Source organism: Martes martes (assembly GCF_963455335.1).
Source record: "Martes martes genome assembly, chromosome: 14".
Taxonomy (NCBI): domain Eukaryota; kingdom Metazoa; phylum Chordata; class Mammalia; order Carnivora; family Mustelidae; genus Martes; species Martes martes.
Window position 1 is genome coordinate 16,309,077 of NC_137902.1, and position 20,301 is coordinate 16,329,377.

At 35.3% G+C, this 20,301-nt stretch overlaps 1 protein-coding gene across 1 annotated transcript in view; it reads right to left on the reverse strand.

Annotated features, from left to right (window-relative positions):
* The window catches only part of NHLRC2 (NHL repeat containing 2), a 54,180-nt gene that overhangs the window by 12,701 nt on the left and 21,178 nt on the right, over positions 1-20,301 (reverse strand). The window contains exons 4-5 of the mRNA XM_080823432.1: positions 19,356-19,477; positions 10,695-10,824 (exon numbers count right to left, since the gene is read on the reverse strand). Of these exons, the coding sequence (XP_080679558.1) occupies positions 10,695-10,824; positions 19,356-19,477 (252 nt within the window). The remainder of the gene's footprint in view (positions 1-10,694; positions 10,825-19,355; positions 19,478-20,301) is intronic.

A 20,301-nucleotide genomic window follows, 5' to 3' on the forward strand; every position in this document is an offset into this window, starting at 1 on the left:
GTTATGGCAGCCTGAGGTGATTAAGACATTCCCCCTGAGAACAGAAATGAGACAAGGATATCTGCTAATCCACATTTTTATTTAGCATCATTTGAGGCCCCAATTTGTGCAACAAGAAGCAAAAAGTATAAAGACTAGAAATAAAGCTGCAATTATTGGAAGATGACCTGCTTTGAAAGCCTCTACCTTGCCAAAGGAGAGTTGTGTTGGTATATAGCTGAGTGAAAGACCAAACCAGTTCTCCAAACAGACCAGCCTAGTTCAACCAGGGTCTATTATATAAGGGCCAAACTTCATAGTAGTAAAGTGCGGACAGTTTGTTTGGTTTTGCTCTCTGTGTACTTACTTCCTTTAGAAACCTGAGGAATGAGAAAAAGTACAGAAGCAAAGGCTGTGTCAGATCATGATTTCAGTGTCTTGGGATTTCCCATGACAACTGATGGTGATGATGATAACGACAGTGGGAAGGAAGGAGGATGGTGACCATCCAGAACATTTCCTATATTTAAGGCACTGAGCTAAGGAATAAGCACCTTACGGGGATTACTTCCTTTAATTTGACTTTAGTAAGTCTTATTCTTATCATCTCCATTTTACAAAGCAGCTGAAATTGAAAAGGGTTAAATAAATTATTGAAATTCACATAGCTAAACATGGAATAATAATCTATTAGTGAGTCTGACTCCAGATTATTCGTGTTCTGATCAGAATGCAGGAAATACAGAAGTGAGCCTGGGCTCTTCTGGCCAAGTCCCTGCTTGGCCCACTGACTTCTCCCTCCCTCCTGCCTCTGCCCCATGGTCTTAGCTCAGGCTTGAAGTACACAAAAGCATTTTCTGTGTGATCGGAAGCAGAGATCTGATTAAATGTAATCATGCCTGTCTATTCTAGGATGTGTGCCTAGGTTCACTCCTGTCCTTCCCTCCCAGCAGCCCACGGCATAAACCTATGGCTGAATAATCTCTTACCAGGATTTTTTCCCAATCCCTTGCCTTTCCATTTTTGGGTTGTTTCAGCTTATCGGCAGCTCTCTGTGACTCACAAGATGAAACTCTATGTTATAGCAAATACTTCTGCAGTACTTTCTTTGGGGCCAGGCTCTATTCTAAGTGCCTCATGTATATTAGCCCTCATAATTCTTGTAATAAGCTTCTGAGCTAGATACTATTAATATCTTTAATTTAGATGAGGAAATTGGGGCATAAAGAGACTAGGTAACTTGTCCAAAATCACATAACTACTAAGATGTAAAACTAATTAAAACCCAAGTGGTCTGGCTCCAGTCCATGCAATACTGCCCCTGAGGAAGTTTTTACCCAGCCCGATCATTCCCCTGAGGGCTGAAAGGTTTGTTTTTGCAGATAAAATAAAAGTTGAAAGAAAGAAAGAAAGAAAGGAATGAAGGAAAGAAGAAAGAGGTCTGGCACTTATAAAGCTTATCAAACCAACCAGAATCATATTAATAATGTATATTGTTCACCCTGGAGTCTGAAATCCGAAGCACACAGTTGTACTACCACATATGGGTATTTTGTTCCTTCTAACAAGAATGTGACAATCATGAACATCTCAATTTTAAATTGAGTACACTTAGTATTATTGATTTTCAACAGTCACTTAAAAATAAAAGAGACAATGCCAAAAGATGAAAAAGGTTTAGCAAGTATTTTAAAAGGCAAAATCTTTCATTAGTAAGGATTAGTGAAATAATTTTTGAAGATAGGAATAAAACCAGCAAATGAAATACGAAAATAAAAGCAAATTACCTGCCAATGAGCTTCTAAAAATTCAGTGTTATATTAAGCAGCTATGATCAAAAATAGATCCCAATCATTAGAACCCTCTAAATAGCAACTGGGAAATTGTCCATTTGTGTAGTTTTTTTTCTACACAGCCTCTAAACCTCCTAGGAAGCAAAACCTCAGGCCATTAGGAGAAAGAAGTAAAGCCTAACACCCCCATCGCACAGGAAAACATGAATCATAGCTGTAGAAGGGTAGAAAAACAAAAAACAAAAACCAAAACCAACCTTTCTACCTCTCTCTGGAGGAGGGGCAGAGAACTACCTTTGGTCAAAGACCCCATACTGACACCAATACAGGTTTTCCACTGCTGAGGGAGCGGCAGAAAATTCCTCAGAACCACTCAGGGTTTAGCTGCCAGAGACAGAAAGAACAGGAACAATGAAAGAGCTCCCTACCTACCTCCTTTCATGGAGGCCCAGGCACACAGAGTCTCCCGGAGACTGAGGCTGACCAGAAGAACAGAACACCTCCTTAGCCCCACTGCAGCCTAGTACAGAGTACCAAACAGCAGCCATCTGCCTCGTGGGGAGCTGCGAGAGCGCAGGGAGACGAGCACCCTGGGACTCAGCTGTGCAGGATGACTGAACACTGCCAGGTACTGACAAAGAAAAACCCTCTGGCATGTAGGACCCTGTGCTAAGGTAACAGCAGCCCAGTGCCAGAGTGATGTGAAAGCTGTGATAAACTGACAGTAAGCACAGCAATAAAAGCCCAAGTCAGCCTAGGTTCTGGTTAAACTGACTCAACCTCCCTTATAATGGCATAAATACACTGATCTCATCAGCCTCTAGAGTTCTATTCAAAATTACTGGAATATAACAAAAAATGAGAAGACACACATAAAAGAAAAGCAGAACAAAATAAAATAAAACAACCCCAAACCAAAACCCAAACCCCATTTTCAAGAGAAAAAGCAATCAACAGAAACAGACACAGAGATGACCTGAAATTTACAACTACACAACACGGACTTTCTCTGTTAAAGAATCTAGAGAAAAAAGTGGTCAACACACCTATACAGACGAAGAATTTAAACAGGTAGATGGAATCTATAAGAAATAGTAAAATGGAAATGCGATACCAAAAAGAATCAGTGATAAAAATTCCTTCAACAAACTCATCAGTTGATTAAACATAGATGAGGAAACTGATCCTAAAGATAAATCAATAAAAATTATATGAACTGAAACACAAAAGGGAGAAAAAGGGGTGAAATAAAAAGAAAACATGGTATGTAAGAGTTGCTTACATACAAGTAACTGAAATCCCAGAAAGAAGAGAAAGAAAGGAGCAGAAGACATATTTGAAGAGCTGAAGGACACAAATAATGAAGGACACAAAACTAAAGACTCATGAATTCTAAGCAGGATAACTCCTGGACATATCAAACCAAAGAGAAAATCTTGATGGCAGTCATGAAGGAACTAGGAAAATAATTAGACCTCTTGTTTAAAACTATGTAAGTTATAAGGCAGTGGAACAACATCTTCAAAGTGTGTGTGTGTGTATACATATATATATATACACACATATATTAAATATATATTATTTATATTAAATATATATTATGTATATTATATTTTACATAATACATTAAATATACTAAATATATATTATATATATTTAAAAGTCAATACAGACTTGCATATGGAGTAAAAAATACCTTTCAAAAATAAAGGTAAATACTTTTTCAGACATCTCACCTCCAACCACCCTACTTAAAAAAGGAAGGCCAAGAGAAATTAATGTGAGTAGACATGTACCTCAAGAAATGTTACAGAAGTTCTCCAGGCTAAAGTGGTATTATTCCAGGACACTTGGGACTCTAAGAAAACAGTTTGGCAATTTCTTATAAAACTACACATACACTTAGCATATGACCCAGCAGTTTCAATTCCTAAGCATCTACTCAAGAAAATAAATATGTATGTCCACATAAAAACCCATACACAAATGTTTATAGAGGTTTTAGTCACTGACATAAACTAGAGATATTAAAAATGTCTATCAACTAGTGAATTAATAAACAAAGTGTGTTACAGCCATACAATGGAATACTACTCAAAAAAAAGAAAAAATTGCTGATACAAGCAGCAACAGGGATGAATGTCAAAAGCTAAATGGAGGGGCGTCTAGGTGGCTCAGTGGGTTAAAGCCTCTGCCTTCGGCTCAGGTCATGATCCCAGAGTCCTGGGATCGAGCCCCATGTCGGGCTCACTGCTCAGCGGGGAGCCTGTTTCCCTTCCTCTCTCTCTGCCTGCCTCTCTGCCTACTTGTGATCTCTGTCTGTCAAATAAATAAATAAAATCTTTAAAAAAAAAAAAGCTAAATGGAAGCAGACAGACAAAAAGACTATAATGAGCAACAAGAAATAGATGATTATTGCCAGTAGCTGCAGTGAGTGGTAGAAGGGGTGGGAGGGAGACTGAACAAAGGGTCATGAGAACTTTTGGGGGGTGATGGAAATATTCTGTATCTTAATTGTAGTAACGGCTAGAAGACTGCATAGGTTTATCAAAATACATAGAACTTACACGTAATAAGGGTGAATTTCACTTTCTATAAATTATACCTCATTAAAAAATTTTATTTAAAAAATCTTATAAATACAAAGTCAATGTGATAAGATAATAAAAGAATCTTCTCTCAAGTTTAAATATGAAACCATTTTAACAAAATAAAAACACATTAGTCACACTGTATAAAGTTTATTCCTCAAAAAAATCTCATCTATTTTAGAGGATGTTTTTTATATTTTACAGCATATTAATGGAAATCAAAGAAGCATATTATCTAAGCACATAAATACCAACACTAGATTTTTAGACTAGGATACTAAACAGCCAGATTTCAATCATTTAAAGTTGTATAAGAACAGCTAAATTATAAAATGCTGATTAAAGGGCCAGGGAAGGTTAATGGGATTCGGGTACATTGTCCTTTCCATAAAATTATTCTAAATCAGGTAATATCTAAAGTACTTAGAGACTAGCAGGGGTTTTGACCTTTATGATAAAAAAGCTCTTAGAAACACGGCAAAGATTCTGAAAAACTATAAATTTATTGTAGTTAGTAATTATTTTTAGTGCATTATAAATAATAATAAAAATGAACAAAGATGAAACAATCTCTTTTGCAAAAACCGTTTTGTGTTATTTTTATGCTTTTATTACTGTGATGGCATGACTGGGCTAAATATTTAGCCCATTAGTCACCATTTAAAATACATACATGCACCTTCACAATACATATATACTTAAATAATCAGAGGTACTAAAGTACCTTTCTCTAAGCTCTTGAAGTATGTTGTTTCTTAAATGGGTCTCTTGATAAGATACACATTCAGTTGTGTATTCATCCACATTATTTTTCGTTCTTTACCTAATCTATTGTTTTTAAAGTTCAATTTTTAATTAAACATACATACAGGGGCGCGGGGTGGCTCAGTGGGTTAAGCCGCTGCCTTTGGCTCAGGTCATGATCTCAGGGTCCTGGGATTGAGTCCCGCGTCAGGTTCTCTGCTCAGCAGGGAGCCTGCTTCCCCCTCTCTCTCTCTGCCCACCTCTCTGCCTACTTGTGATCTCTCTCTGTCAAATAAATAAATAAAACCTTAAAAAAATTTAAAAAATACATACAAATGGATACCTTATATATAAAGTTTAATAACTAAAAATCTATGCACACAACCAAGCTGAAGAAGAATATTATTTGAAAACCTCATGCATCCTTCCATGATCATATCCCCTCTTTTCCCCACAAGGAACCACTAGTCTAAAAATTTGTTTTTCATTTTATTTTCTTTTTTAATTTTACTATGTCTGGATGGATCTCTCAACGTACAGCTGACCACTGAAAACAGGTCTGAACTACATGGGTCCACTTATGCACAGATTTTTTTCAATCAATACAGTATAGTACTGTATTTTCTCTTATGATTTTCTTAACATTTTCTTTTGTCTAGGTTACTTTTTTGTAAGAATACAGTATATAGGGATGCCTGGGTGACTCAGTCGGTGAAGTGTCTGCCTTTGGCTCAGGTCATGATCCCAGGATGCTGGGATCTAGTCCTGTATTAGGCTCCCCGCTCAGTAGGGAGCCTGCTTCTCCCTCTCCCTCTGCTGCTTTCCCTGCTTGCATGCTCTCTCTAACAAACAAATGAACAAAATCTTAAAAAAAAAAATACAGCATAAAATACATATAATATACAAACTACGCGTCAATCAACCGTTTATGCTGTCAGTAAGGCTTCCAGTCAACAGTAGGCTATTAATAGTTAAGTTCTGGGAGAGTCAAAGTTACATGCAGATTTTCCCCTGCGGGGAGGTCAGTGTCCCTAACCCCTGCATATTCAAAGGTCAATTGTATAGTCTTGCTTCATAGTCAACTTTCTGTAAGAGAAATCATATTTAGGTCTCTTCTGTACCTTGATGTCTTACTCAGTTGCCTGAGACTTGTCTGCAAATGCTAGCTGTAGCTGGGGGCCATTGTCTGCACTGCAGGACAGCCTAACGGAGGAAGATACCACAACCCCGAATCTAGTTTCCATGTTTTCCTCCTGATAATTCCATCCTCTCTCAAACTCACAACTATACCAGAATTTCACAAATATTCTCTTAAAGTGTTAAAAAACCTAAGTGTTTAGAAGAACAATTTTTCTAAGCTAGTCCCCTTCAAGTTGCGTTTAATTCCACATCTGTTTAAACTAGTTGTACAATTACATAATTTATTTATATAGCAACCAATTCACTAAGAATGCAAATGGAAAGCTGTTTTTATGAAAACAAAATTGAATACTTCAGAAAGACTTAATAAAAGTAGCCAAGTCAAATTGTTAAACTAAGTGTGGAAAGACAATTGAAAGAGTAAGTTAAAAACACTGCAGCCCTCAGACTTCCTTCCAAGTGTTTCAAAATTCTCATCACACTTTAAGGAAACCCAAACAGTTGATACGGAGTGGTACAAGACTGTCAGAGGCTACATGACGGCTTTGGTCCTACATCAAAAGATTGCCTTAAAAATGTACATTTGTGGGGCGCCTGGGTGGCTCAGTGGGTTAAAGCCTCTGCCTTTGGCTCAGGTCATGATCTCAGGGTCCTGGGATCGAGCCCCACAACAGACTCTCTGCTCAGCAGGAAGCCTGCTTCCTCCTCTCTCTCTGCCTGCACTCTGCCTACTTGGGATCTCTGTCAAATAAATAAATAAAATATTTTTTAAAAATGTTCATTTGTAATTCTTAGAAGAAAGTATTTTTACTTTTATGATTCTCAGATTTAAAAGATCTTTTCCCCAATATGGACCAATTATAGTTAATCACATCAGTAATGGATTCTACTCCATTTACTTCTTTTATTTCCACAGAGGATTCAGGTAGTGTACAAAGAAATACCAATAAATTTAAAATAAAAAATAGAAGCAGTCAGTAAATAGGGTAGAAAAGAGATACAGCTGTACTCAGAGCAAAAAATGAATGCCGGGGCGCCTGGGTGGCTCAGTGGGTTAAGCCTCTGCCTTCGCTCAGGTCATGATCTCAGGGTCCTAGGATCGAGCCCTGCATCAGGCTCTCTGCTCAGCAGAGAGCCTGCTTCCCCCCGTCACCCCGCCACCTGCCTCTCTGCCTACTTGCGATCTCTGTCAAATAAACAAATAAAATCTTAAAAAAAAAAAAAAAAAAAGAATGCCATGTTTCCATTATACTTTACTAAAGATAACTTGTCTCTATGTTTTCTAGCAATCAGTACAACAAAGCAAATAAAATCAGTTATGATATTCAAATTATCAAGAGCTTAAATCAAACTTAATACTTAGGAAAAAAGTATTATCTATAGTATAGAGATCAGAAAAAAATTTCTCTACTAGAGAAATTTATTTATAAGGTAATGACTGAACTACCAACAAATCCCTATAGTAAAAATCATAACATGTCCCAAAGGACTCTATTTTGATGAAATACATACTATCAAACACATATACACACATACAGATATGTATGTGGTGATACATTTTTTAATGAATGACATGATGCCAAAATACTATTTAGTAAAAACAACTGTAAGAACAAATACCACTTTCCCCATACTCTGACAATATACATTAATCCAGGACTAGATTTTAGAGTATTTGAGAGCAGTGGCTCTGAAAATGCTTTCGGGTAATGTACAAATTTGAAATTCCGATGAAAAACTGACCAATTCCCCCAAATCTTTTTTTTTAAGACTTTATTTATTTATTTGACACTGAGAGAAGGAACACAAACAGGCAGAGTGGGAGAGGGAGAAGCAGGCTTGCCACGGAGCAGGGAGCCTGATGAGGGGCTCGATCCCAGGACCCTGGGATCATGACCTGAGTCGAAGGCAGACGCTTCACTGACTGAGCCACCCAGGTGCACTCTGCCCTCCTGCAAATCTTATATAGAATTTCTGAGAAGTTTAAGTACCTCAAAAAAGCCTAACCAGGAATGCCTGGGGTATACGACTGAAGGTTAAAAACTCTTCTACTAGAGCAGTCATTGTGATTACAGGTCCTTCATATAGTGCATGAAAACCATTTTCTCTTAATATTTTGAAAGGTGTTAAGCTTGAGTGAATTCAAGATTACTCCTTTTGCCAAGTACCTGGAGTGAAGCTATTCTAAGTCATAAGTGAAATGTAGAGCCATATGCTCTTAATGATCTGTTAAGCTAAGGCAGGACTCACTTCCCTTATGGAGAACTTGAGCTTAATAAAGACGGCAGTCTCAGCACGTTACTCCAGTTGGAAGCTGGGAGGGTACTTGTCTCTACAGCCAAGATTTCCCTTAGAAAACAACTTGGGTGCATTCTCAATAGGAAATAAACAACCAGAGATTCCATGCTATAAAATATGAAAATCTTTTAGCCTAGAAAAAATACTTAAAGAAATCCAACTAAATAAAGTATCCAGTAAAGTATATCCTGTTTTGAAGCAATGCAAATTGATTTATGTGACAGATGGAATTAACTAGTTTTAATTCTTCACTCCTCTGTTGTAGTACTGTACATCCATACCCTTACCATGTCCTCACTGCAGGCAAAGTGCATGTCCCTGCTCCATGACTTTGAGCTTACTCGTGTGATATGCTTAGTAACAGTAAGTAAGCAGATACGACATGAGCAAAGGCTTAAAATGTGTTTCACGGGGCTTACTCTCCTGTGATCCTGCCTTTTGGCAAAAGAATATGCTTCAGACAGCTGTTGGTTCAACGAAGTTGAGAAACAAACGGGGCAGATCTAGACCCAAGAAACAGCCTGGAACTTAGTCCAGGCTTAGCCTTCATCAGCTGAACCCCAATCCTATATATATATATATATACATATATATATATATATATATATATATGTATATATATATATATATGAGTAAGAAATAAAGCTTTAGGTTTGTATGAGTTTTGGGATGATTTCTTATGAAGTGTTATTGTAGCAATTACTAACAAATACAGTAAATACAAGTTGTAAGTTGCAAAACATAAATATCTTTAACTGAAATGTTATACGCACTATTAGCTTCAAATCCCTGGGGGCTTACATGCTAACCAGAGAAAAATTTTTTTTCCCATGAGGGAGGGTGACAGCATATACCGAAGTAACCATTCTCATCCACTTTGACTATTTTACTGAGAGACAGGTTTCAAACTATTTTTCTGTCTAGAAGGTTTATGTTCAAATAGCTCAGTGAATCAAAGGCAAGGAGGCAGGGCTGACAGATAAGTCCTGGTGGGGATAAGAATTTTTAACCCTGAAATATTTAGAATTGAGGGAGCACGGTGACAAAAAGAAGACTGAACTATAGCTGCTTTTACTACTGTTTTAAAGTTCTCTGCATATATCCCCTTATTGATTATGCCTTGGGACACTGCTCCCCTCCCTTCCCAACCCCTTCTCCCTGTGAGCCACTAAAACAACTCATGCTTATTAGGACACAGAATTCCAAAAATAAAAGTCACAAAGTAATTTATGCAAATACCCAAGTTGTTATTATAAGTGCAGTAGCACCAGAAGTTCATTCAATTATTTTATGAATATTAAAAGCTTTATAAAGTTAATCACAATGGAAAAAATTAAGGTCTTTGAATTAAAACCAGATTAACATCACAATAGGAAATTATCTCAAATGTAAAGCCACTAAACTAAGCTAGTGCTTATTCACTCTATAAATATAATTCAGATCATACAAACCATTTAGTCCCAAATTCTATTTTCAATGTATTCTATTAACTTTCTTTATTCATTACTCTGGTTTTACATAATAGGTTACTATCTCAGAATCACTGAGGGCCAATGAAAAATAAGAGTACTAATGCTCCAAGATTATTTTTAGTCAATTAATACAAGTAATAAAATTATAAAGATAATGTAAATCTCATCCATTATCAATATCTACATAATTTAGTAAAGTTTTTTTAAATTACCCAAATGGAGCTATTAATATTTCAATGCAAATTTTAATAATCTAAAAAAAAAACAGCTATCATTTCTTGATTTCATATTACAGTAAATAAAAAGGACATTTTTAAATAGCACAGTTCATGAATAATCACTTTAGGTTCTGAAACTACAATCTTTACAATTTAAAACTATTCAGAACTGTATTAATTGGAAATTGCAGCTAAGACAAAATTTTTTAACATCGGAGTAATATATAGTCTATCTTGTGTATAAAATATAATACGTAATGTTATATGTAACAATGTATACTGTAAGTTATATTTATTACTGCTGGCTTTATTTGTACATAATAAATCCCACCATAGGCAATTAAAGTATAAAACAAGTAGCAATTAGAATTAATCCAAATGAATGTCCCCAGAATATTTTAAAAATCTTATATTTGTTAAGCAAAGTTTACTTACATTTAGTATTAAAAGTTTACATACCTGAAGTCCCAAAAACTACATCCCAAGGGGAACTAATGGGTTGTTCTTCTCCTTGAGCTCCGCCTTCTTTATCTGTACCTTGAATTCCAATGCCAGCTACAGTGCTCACCATCTCAGCTTCTAGATCAATCTATAAAAATTAACATGTTTTATGCAATGTATGTTACTTTTGGTTTTTTTTTTTTCCTTTTGGTACATGAAGATTTCCAATAGAACATATAGAAAGTTTTTGCAACACAAATACTCCTAAAAAATAAAAAGCTAAAAAAGAACTAATCAAGAATAGGGGGAGCTTATCATTCAAATGCACAAAACACAGTCCTTTTCATTTCCCCACCTATCCACTCCCCCCTTTCCTCATCACTGGACACTACAAGGATTTGTGTTGATGTCATCTTAACTATAAAAGATGTTGAAGAAAGTGAAATTTGAAATTTCAAAGCAAAATCTAGAAAGATGCATGTTTCTTAAAAGTAAACGTATGGGGGTGCCTGGGTGGCTCGGTGGGTTAAAGCCTCTGCCTTCAGCTCAGGTCATGATCCCAGGGTCCTGGGATGGAGCCCCGCATCGGGCTCTCTGCTCAGCAGGGAGCCTAATTCCTTCTCTCTCTGCCTGCCTCTCTCTGCCTACTTGTGATCTCTCTCTGTCAAAAAATAAATAAAATCTTAAAAAAAAAAAAAAAAGTAAACGTATGTGGGGCACCTGGGTGGCTCAGTGGGTTAAAGCCTCTGCCATAGGCTCAGGTCATGATCTCAGGGTCCTGGGATCGAGGCCCGCATCGGGCTCTCTGCTTAGCAGGGAGCCTGCTTCCTCCCTCTCTCTCTGCCTGCCTCTCTGCCTACTTGTGATCTCTGTCAAATAAATAAATAAAATCTTAAAAAAAAAAAAAAAGTAAACGTATGTATTTCAATTATGCTTGACTAGTAATTGACAAATATAGAGCTTAATATGTGCTAGGCACTGATCCAAGAATCATCCATCCTCACAATAACCTATGATTGTGATTTTGATTAATATTGAGGAAACTGATGCAAAGATCATAAAGGTAAGACAAAGATCTGGGATTTAAACCCAATTAGTTCTAGCTCTACTACATTACACTGCCTCCACTTTATAAACTGAAATAATGAAGTCTACTGAAAAAAGGCACTTTGGTTTAATCTCCTAAAATCCTTCCACCCACATTTACCATGAAAATTACCAAACACAAAAGTCGAAAGAATTTTGCAGCAAAGATCCATAAAAGCACTACTTCCTATCAACATTTCATTTACTTGCTTTTCACGTATCTTACTGAGCTATCAATCCCTTAATCCATTTACACTTTTAGATGCATTTCAAAGTACACCATAAACATTAGTACACTGGCCCTAAATATCTCAACAGGCTTATAATTAACAAGAATTCTGTATTTTTTCAGTTCCCTTTTTTTCTTTGGAGCCGAGACTTACAATGAAATGCACGTATCTTAAGTGTACCATTCAATGAATTCTCATAAATGCATTGTAGCCTCAACTTACATAAAGATACTGAACGTTATATTCACTCCAGTAAGTCCCTGTAAGCCTCCTTCCAATCTCTCCTACCCCCAAAGGCAAATAGTATTGTTTTTCCATCATAGGTCAGTCAGCTATAGCTCTTCCAGGACTTGAGATAAACTGAATCAAACAGTATGGACTCTTGTGTGTGAGGCTTCTTTCACTTACCAGGTTTTTGAGATTTATTCATATATATGTAGTTTGTTCCTTTTTACTGCTGAGCAGTATTCCATGATAGGAATATACCACAGTTTATTTACTTATTTTCCTACTGATGGATACCTGGACTATTTCCAGTTTGGGGCCTTCAAATAGAGTTGCTCTCAATATTCTTGTTTAAGTCTTTTGGTGAAGGTATCTTTTCACTTCTCTTTTGTACATAGCCAGGACTGTCACTGCTGTGTTACAGGATTAGTTTTGATTTAAAAAACAAAACAAAACAAAACACAAAACTGCCTGAAGAGTGGTCTATCATTTCTGTATTCCCTCCAACGTATACAAGTTCCAATTATTCCACATCCTTGCCTTGCCAACCTATGGTGTAGTCAGTTGTTCTTTTTTTCTTTCTTTTTCTGTTAGTCTTTTAAATTTTAACCATTCTAGTGGATGTATTTCATTATGGTTTCACTTTGCGTTTCCTTTTTAACCCATGATGTTGATTACTTTATGGGTTTGTGGTCATTCTTACATCTTCTGAAAGAGGTCTGTTCAAATCCTTGCCCATTTTTTTTTAAAGGTTTATTTATTTATTTATTTGACAGAGAGAGAGATCACAGTAGACAGAGAGGCAGGCAGAGAGAGAGGGAGAGAGGGAAGCAGGCTCCCCGCTGAGCAGAGAGCCTGACGCGGGACTCAATCCCAGGACCCCGAGATCATGACCTGAGCCAAAGGCAGCGGCTTAACCCACTGAGCCACCCAGGCGCCCCTTTGTCCATTTTTTATCTGTAGGAAACTTTATATTTCATGGATCTTAGTCCCTTCGGATACATTTTGTAAATTTTTGTGACTAATTTCTGACAGCCTGTAGCTTGTCTTCATTGTCTTAACAGTAAATTTTAATAAGTTTTAAATTTTGATAAATTCAAATTTATCTTTTTTATGACTGTTGGTGTTCTGTCTTTGAGAAACCTTGCCTATCTGCAAGTCACAAAGATTCTCATGTTTTCTTCTAAAAACTTCATAGCTTTAACATTTACATTTAGGTCTGTGATGCATTACTGAATTGATGTTTGTAATATGATGTGTGAGATAGGGGTCATGTGTCTCCCCACCCCCAGCCCCAAATGAATATCTAGTTGTTCAAGCACAATAGGTAGAAATGACTTTCCTTTCTCCCTTATTACTTTGATGCTTTTTGAAAAATACGAGGCTACTTCCAGAAATGCCATTCTTTTTTATTGAAGTACACATCTATCTTTATAAAAGTATCACACTGTCTTGACTTAGTATAGTATTACACTGTCTTTAAATCACATGGTGTATCTTTTAACTTTATTTTTCCAAGATTGTTATAGATAAAATAAATCCTTTGTTTTCAAACCTCCATGTAAAAATATTGGAATCCACTTGTCATTATCTTTAAAGCAAAACGAAACAAAAAAGCCTGATGGAATTTTTATTTGAGACTGCATTAAATCTACAGGTCAATTTGGAGAGACTAGATAATCTTAATCTTGAGCCTTCCAATCCAATCACTGGATTAATTTTTCTCAGCAATGTTAAATTTATTTTGTTTTATTACTATAAATAAAATTTAAAAATTCCTGTATTTTGTTAACTTATTCTCTGTATTTTTATTACTGTAAATAAAATTATAAAATTGTAACCTATTACTAGTATATAAAAATACTGTTGATCTTTTTATACTGATCAGCAACCTTCCTAAATTGACTTATTCAAGCAGTTTTTCTCATAGATTTCTTAGAATTTTCTACGTAGCTGATATGCAATTACTAAATAAAGACAGTTTTTCTTTTTCAGCCTGTATGTCTTTTCTCTTTCTTGCCTTATTATAATGGCTAGTACTTCCAGTATAATTTTTAACAGGTGTGGTAAGAATGGGGATCCTTGCCTTGTTACCAATCTTGGAGGAGGAAAGGCATTCAATAATTTGCATTAAGCATAGCTTTAAGATTCTTGTAGATGCCCTTTATCATACTGAAGATGTTCATTTCATGTTTACTAATTTTATCATAAATAGAAAAACATTTAAAAACATTTAATACCTAATCTAGCAAAGCAATCGTATGGTTATTATCTTTTATTCTGTTACTATGGTGAGTTACATTGAATTAGTTAAGCAGTATCCTCTTGCATTATTTTTAGTGGCCATTCTTTAATCTCCTGAAAATGTAAAGAATATTCATCAATGTAACCTTATTTATATTTTTACTGAACCTAATCTGCAAAAATACAATAGGCATCTAGGGATGGGTCCTTGAAATACATCTTGACTTAAGAAATGTATTTAAGACTTGGGGCACCTGAGTGGCTCAGTAGGTTAAGCGTCTGCCTTCAGCTCAGGTCATGATCCTGGAGTCCTGGGATCAAGCCCACATAGGGCTCCCTGCTCAGCAAGGAGTTTGCCTCTCCCTCTGTGTGCTGCTCCTTGTGCTTGTGCTCTTTCTCTCACTCTCATTCTATCTCAAATAAATAAACACAATTTAAAAAAAAGAGAGATGTATCAAAGACTTGTTATAATAATTCCTCTTGCAAAAGCCACAGGTCCAGGTGATGTTACAGAGGAGTTTTAATGAATATTAAAAAACTATTAATTTTAATGTTAGACAAATTACTAAAAAAAAAAAAAAACAGAAAAAGAGCAAAAATTAATTAGCTCATTTGAGGAAGCTGGTGTGACCTTGATTCCAAAATCAGGTGAAAACAGTATAAGAAAATATAGAGCCATTTAATTTATGAACATGAATTTTTAAAATATTTAATTTGGGATAATCAAATCCAACTTGACTTTTTTAAAAAAAAATCATGATTAGGTAAGATTTATCACAAGAATAAAAAGGTGACTGAACATCAAAAATCTATTAACTCATTACATCAAGACACCAAGGGCAAAAAATTATTTCAATAAACATAGAAAATGCATTTCACAAAATCATAAAATAATTCTTAGTAACCAGGAATAGAAAGTTTGGCCTCATGAATAATTTTATTTCTCAAAGTTATAAAAAATATTAAACTTCTGGAGAAAATTTACTCCCTTTAAGATTATGAGCATGACAAGACATATACTATTACTGCCAATGTTTAAAAGCATTTGACTCCTACTTCCTGATTTAAAAACTTATTAAAAGTTACTGTGATACAGGCATAAGAACTGATATATATGTCAGTGGAATAGACCTGAAAGTCCAGAAATAAACCCATGCAGGTATGAGTAATTATTTTCTAAAGGTTGCCAAGACTACTCAATGGAGAAAAAACATTTCACAAAATTTTATGTTTTGTGGGAAAAATGGAGATAAAAGTCTCTTCAATACATGATTCTGGAATAACTGGATATCCACATTCAAAAGAATTAAGTTGGACCCCTACCTCACATCATATAAAAAAAATAAATTCAAAATGGAGCAAAGACTGAACTCAAGGGGCCATAACTATCAAACTCTCAGAAGAAAACACAGGAGTACATCTTCATGATCTTGCATTTGGCAATGTAATCTTACACAGGATACCAAAAGCATAAGCAATGAAAGAAAAAAATTGGGAATCATCAAAATTTAAAACTCTTTACAACAAAAGATATGATTAAGAAAGTGAAAAAGACAACCCACCAAATGTGAGAAAGTGTCTGAAAAATGACATATCCCATAGGGATTTGTATCTAGAATATACAAAGAACTCTTACAACTCAATTAGAAGAAATGCAACCAGGTTAAAAAACAGGTAAAGAATCTGAACAGACACTTCTCAAAAGAAGATATACAAGAGATCCATAAGGATGGGAACAGATGCTTGACATCTTTACTCATTAGGGAAATTATTAACAAAACCACAGACGCCAAATCATACCTAGTAAGAGGGCTAAAACTTAAAAAACGGAAAATAAATAATGGTGAAGATATGGAAAAAATGGAACCCACAAATATTGCAGGTAGAAATGTAAGACGGTACCACCACTGTGGAAAAGTCAGCAGTTAAACATAAAATATAAAACATGTAATTCAACAATTCCTTTACTTCGGTATCTACCCAGGAGAAATGAAAATATATGTTTACATAAAACTCATACATGAATTCATAGCAACCAAAAATTGGAAACACACTAAATGTCCATCAACTGGTGGAAAAAATATGGTATAGCTATACAATGGAACGCTATTCAGCAATACAAAAGAATAAACTGCTGATAAGCTGTATCACAGATGAACTTCAAAAACATTGCCCAGAATAAAAGATGACACAAAAGGGTCATATATTATATGATTCTATTTCTATGATATGTTCAAAAGAGGCAAATTTATAGACAGAAAGTAGATTAGGGCTGGGCCTAAAAACAGGGATTAACTGTAATTGGGCATGAGGGTTCTTATGGGGGACAGAAAATGTTCTAAAAACAACTTACGGTTATGGCTGTACAACTTATGTACATTTCCTAAAAATTCTCAGATTATATACCTGAAATGAGTGCTATATAAAATACATCACAATAAAGTTGTTAGAAAAACACACGCAAACATTACATCTTACAAGATCATATACAAATAGAAAGATTTGAATTAAACATGCCAGAATGACTGGCTACAGGTGTGTTTATGTAGGGGAACAGCAAGAGTGGGGCTAAAAAGGAATTTATAAATTACTAAAGAAATTATTCTAATCAAAAGTCAGGTCTGCATGAAACAGTGATATTTGTGAAATATGAACGTATATGATCAATCTTCTGCATATGAGGCCTTAAACAAAAGTAAACTGCAGTCTGTATTTTTATACATTTAAAAGGAGAAGAAATAATAATTCCATCTCACTTTATTTTGCAGACATTAAACTAAGTCATATAATTTTTTTTTAAATTTATTTATTAGTCAGAGAGAGAGAGAGAGAGCGAGCACAGGCAGACAGAGTGGCAGGCAGAGGCAGAGGGCGAAAGCAGGCTCCCTGCCAAGCAAGGAGCCCGATGTGGGACTCGATCCCAGGTCGCTGGGATCATGACCTGAGCCGAAGGCAGCTGCTTAACCAACTGAGCCACCCAGGTGTCCCATAAGTCATATAATTTAAAAATAAGTTCATGTAGTCTAAATTTTTGTGATTATGTTACTTAAAATGCATTTGAAATGCAGCGAATACTCTAAAACCCATTACATTCTAAAGCAAGAAAAAACCACAGAATTATAAAAAGTACACTCTGAATATTGTGGACTAAATACCTATTTTAACACCTTGTTAGATATCCAAGACACCATGCTGAATTAGAGAAGCATACATACAACCCTGAAAAGACAATGATAAAGAAACAGTGACCTTTAAGGATTTGGTAACAACAGAAAGGCACTTTTTCCCAAAGCAGGAAATGGTGACATACCATAAAATCATTAATCCTACAAAAAGGTCTGCCTAAAAAAGACTCTTCCGTCAAATAAATTTAGAAATACTGCACATATATCCCCCCACTAATGTATTCACAATATATTAACATATTAAAGTCTCTAAGAACAAAGTCTCCAAGACTCATCAAGAATAAATCTGCTTTAATTAACAAATCCAGAAAATCCTTGCCTCATATGTTTTCAAATTAAGAGGAATACACACTTCAGAAACTATTTCACTAAATAGGTTATTTGCTCAAAAATTCATTCAATAAATATCTACTGAACACCTATAATGGGCCAGCCTCTGTCCTAGGTGCTTATGATTTCATCAGTAAAAATAAATTTTGTGACCTCATGGAAATTTAACTTAAAGTGGTATACAAGTTCTATACATGTTTTTTCCTATTATATTACATGATAATATTGCCAAATGGCACAAATATCAATACAGAGAAAAAATGAGAAAAGCAAGAAAGTACCTGAAACAATGTGCTTCGGCAGGATGGGTTAGATGAACTTAATTATTTTCTAAATAGACAGCAACTTATAGGCCAATGCATTATAGCCAAAATATTCATTAATATGAAATGTTTAAAATAACTAAGTACTTCTACAGTGGGATACTATGCAGTCGTATCATTCACGTGACTAGTATGGAAAACAAATTTGAAAGAACTGCAGAAGATTATTATGTACAGTATGATTTCATTTGTTTAAAAAAAGGATTCTCTAGAGACAGCCTTTTAAATATAAATTTATTTGTACAGGAGTAGAAAATTACTGAAAAGACAAATATTTTAACAATGATTAGTTACCTCTAGGGACCCGGAATAGATGGTACAAGCCTTTTTTACCTTTATGTATTAATTCATGTTTAGTAAATAAGAATCATATATAACTTTTATAATGAGGTAAAACAAGGGGTGCCTGGGTGACTCAGTCGGCTAAGCATCTGCCTTTGGCTCAGGTCATGATCTTAGGATCCTGGTAGAGAGTCCCGCATCGGGCTCCCTGGTCAGCGGGGAAGTCTGTTTCTCCCTTTCCTTCTGCCTCCTCTCCCTGCTTGTGCTCTGTCACTGTTTGTCTGTCTCTTGCTCTCAAATAAATAAATACAGTCTTTTAAAAATAATTTTTAAAAATGAGGTAAAACAAATTTTAAGACTGACTGATAATTATTTCCAGGCAAAGCATCAGAGCTGAAGGGAGGTGGGAATGGTATGATTTTTTTTTCTAGGTTTGAGAAAATTTAACTGAAAAAAGGACATAGCATCACTCTGTAAACAGTGGTTAGGAAAACACCGCAAAATGAGTTTTGGGGTGATTAGGCACTTTGAAACAAAGGATTAAAAAAAAAACTTGATTGACAGGTTTGTCTTCTGTGACAACTAAAGGCTGACACACAGAAAAACAAGCTACCTAAGAATAAAACAGAAGCAGTTACCTCTGAAAAAAAAGCTGTATAAGGAGGATTTGAAGTGTTTAAGTATCACCCTCTCATTCCAAATATTTAATGTAGCACGTAAATGCCATTTTTTTCTGAGTAGAAGATTAAAACTTTCCTTAAAATTGAAAGTTACCTTTCTTATAAGGTGGTTTTCAGTATCTGCCACGTATATGATATTATTCCTTATGGCTACACCCTGTGGTGAATTAAAAGTTGACTCTGAAAATATTCCATCTTTTCTTCCAGGATTGGGTCCTAAAAGACAAGATTGCCACAAGACAATTTTTTCCACTTAAAAAGTTATCTCAAACCCCCCCCCAAATATTTTTCTTTCCTTTATTTTCTTTTTATTGTATCTATAGGGGAAGATGGATGTTAGCTGAACCTGTTCTGGTAATCATCTTACAACATATATAAATCAAACCAAAATAAATAAATATAATTTGTATTTAAAGCTGGGATTTTAATATAAATAGCATGATACTTTCACCTAAAAACTATTTCTCAAGATATATTTTTCTCAAGATTAAGTTTTGCTAATGACAGGGCTTACTGGATAATGGTTACGTCAGTAGCATACATCAGAAGAGAATATATTTTTTAAACTATTTTAATTATCTACTACCTGGACTGGAAATAATTAAAAATAATTTTAATCTTTTCACATCAAGATGAATGGTTTTTTAACAATTTTGGCAATACACAGAAAATTATGAACCTTTTCCTTAGAAAAATATATATGCCCATAAGATGTCACAAACAATTTCAAGGGGTTCCTAGATCCTGAGGGCCATTCAAGCATTTCTTAATAGTCTATGTACCCCAGGTTAAGAAATCCGCATATTTACTATTTCACTTTGCCACAAAGTTCTATCCTATAAATGCTTGGAGAGACAAAGAGTGGTTCTGGTCTAATGGCCTACTTCTCAACTTCTCTAATACATGCAGAATTTCAAAGGTGGAGAGTACACAACATAAAAACATGTAAGTGTTACTTCTGTGACCAGACAATAAGCCATACAAAGCCTGTAAGTCAGCACTCCCAAACTATGCTTTGCAGAACTCTGCTGTCCTAGATG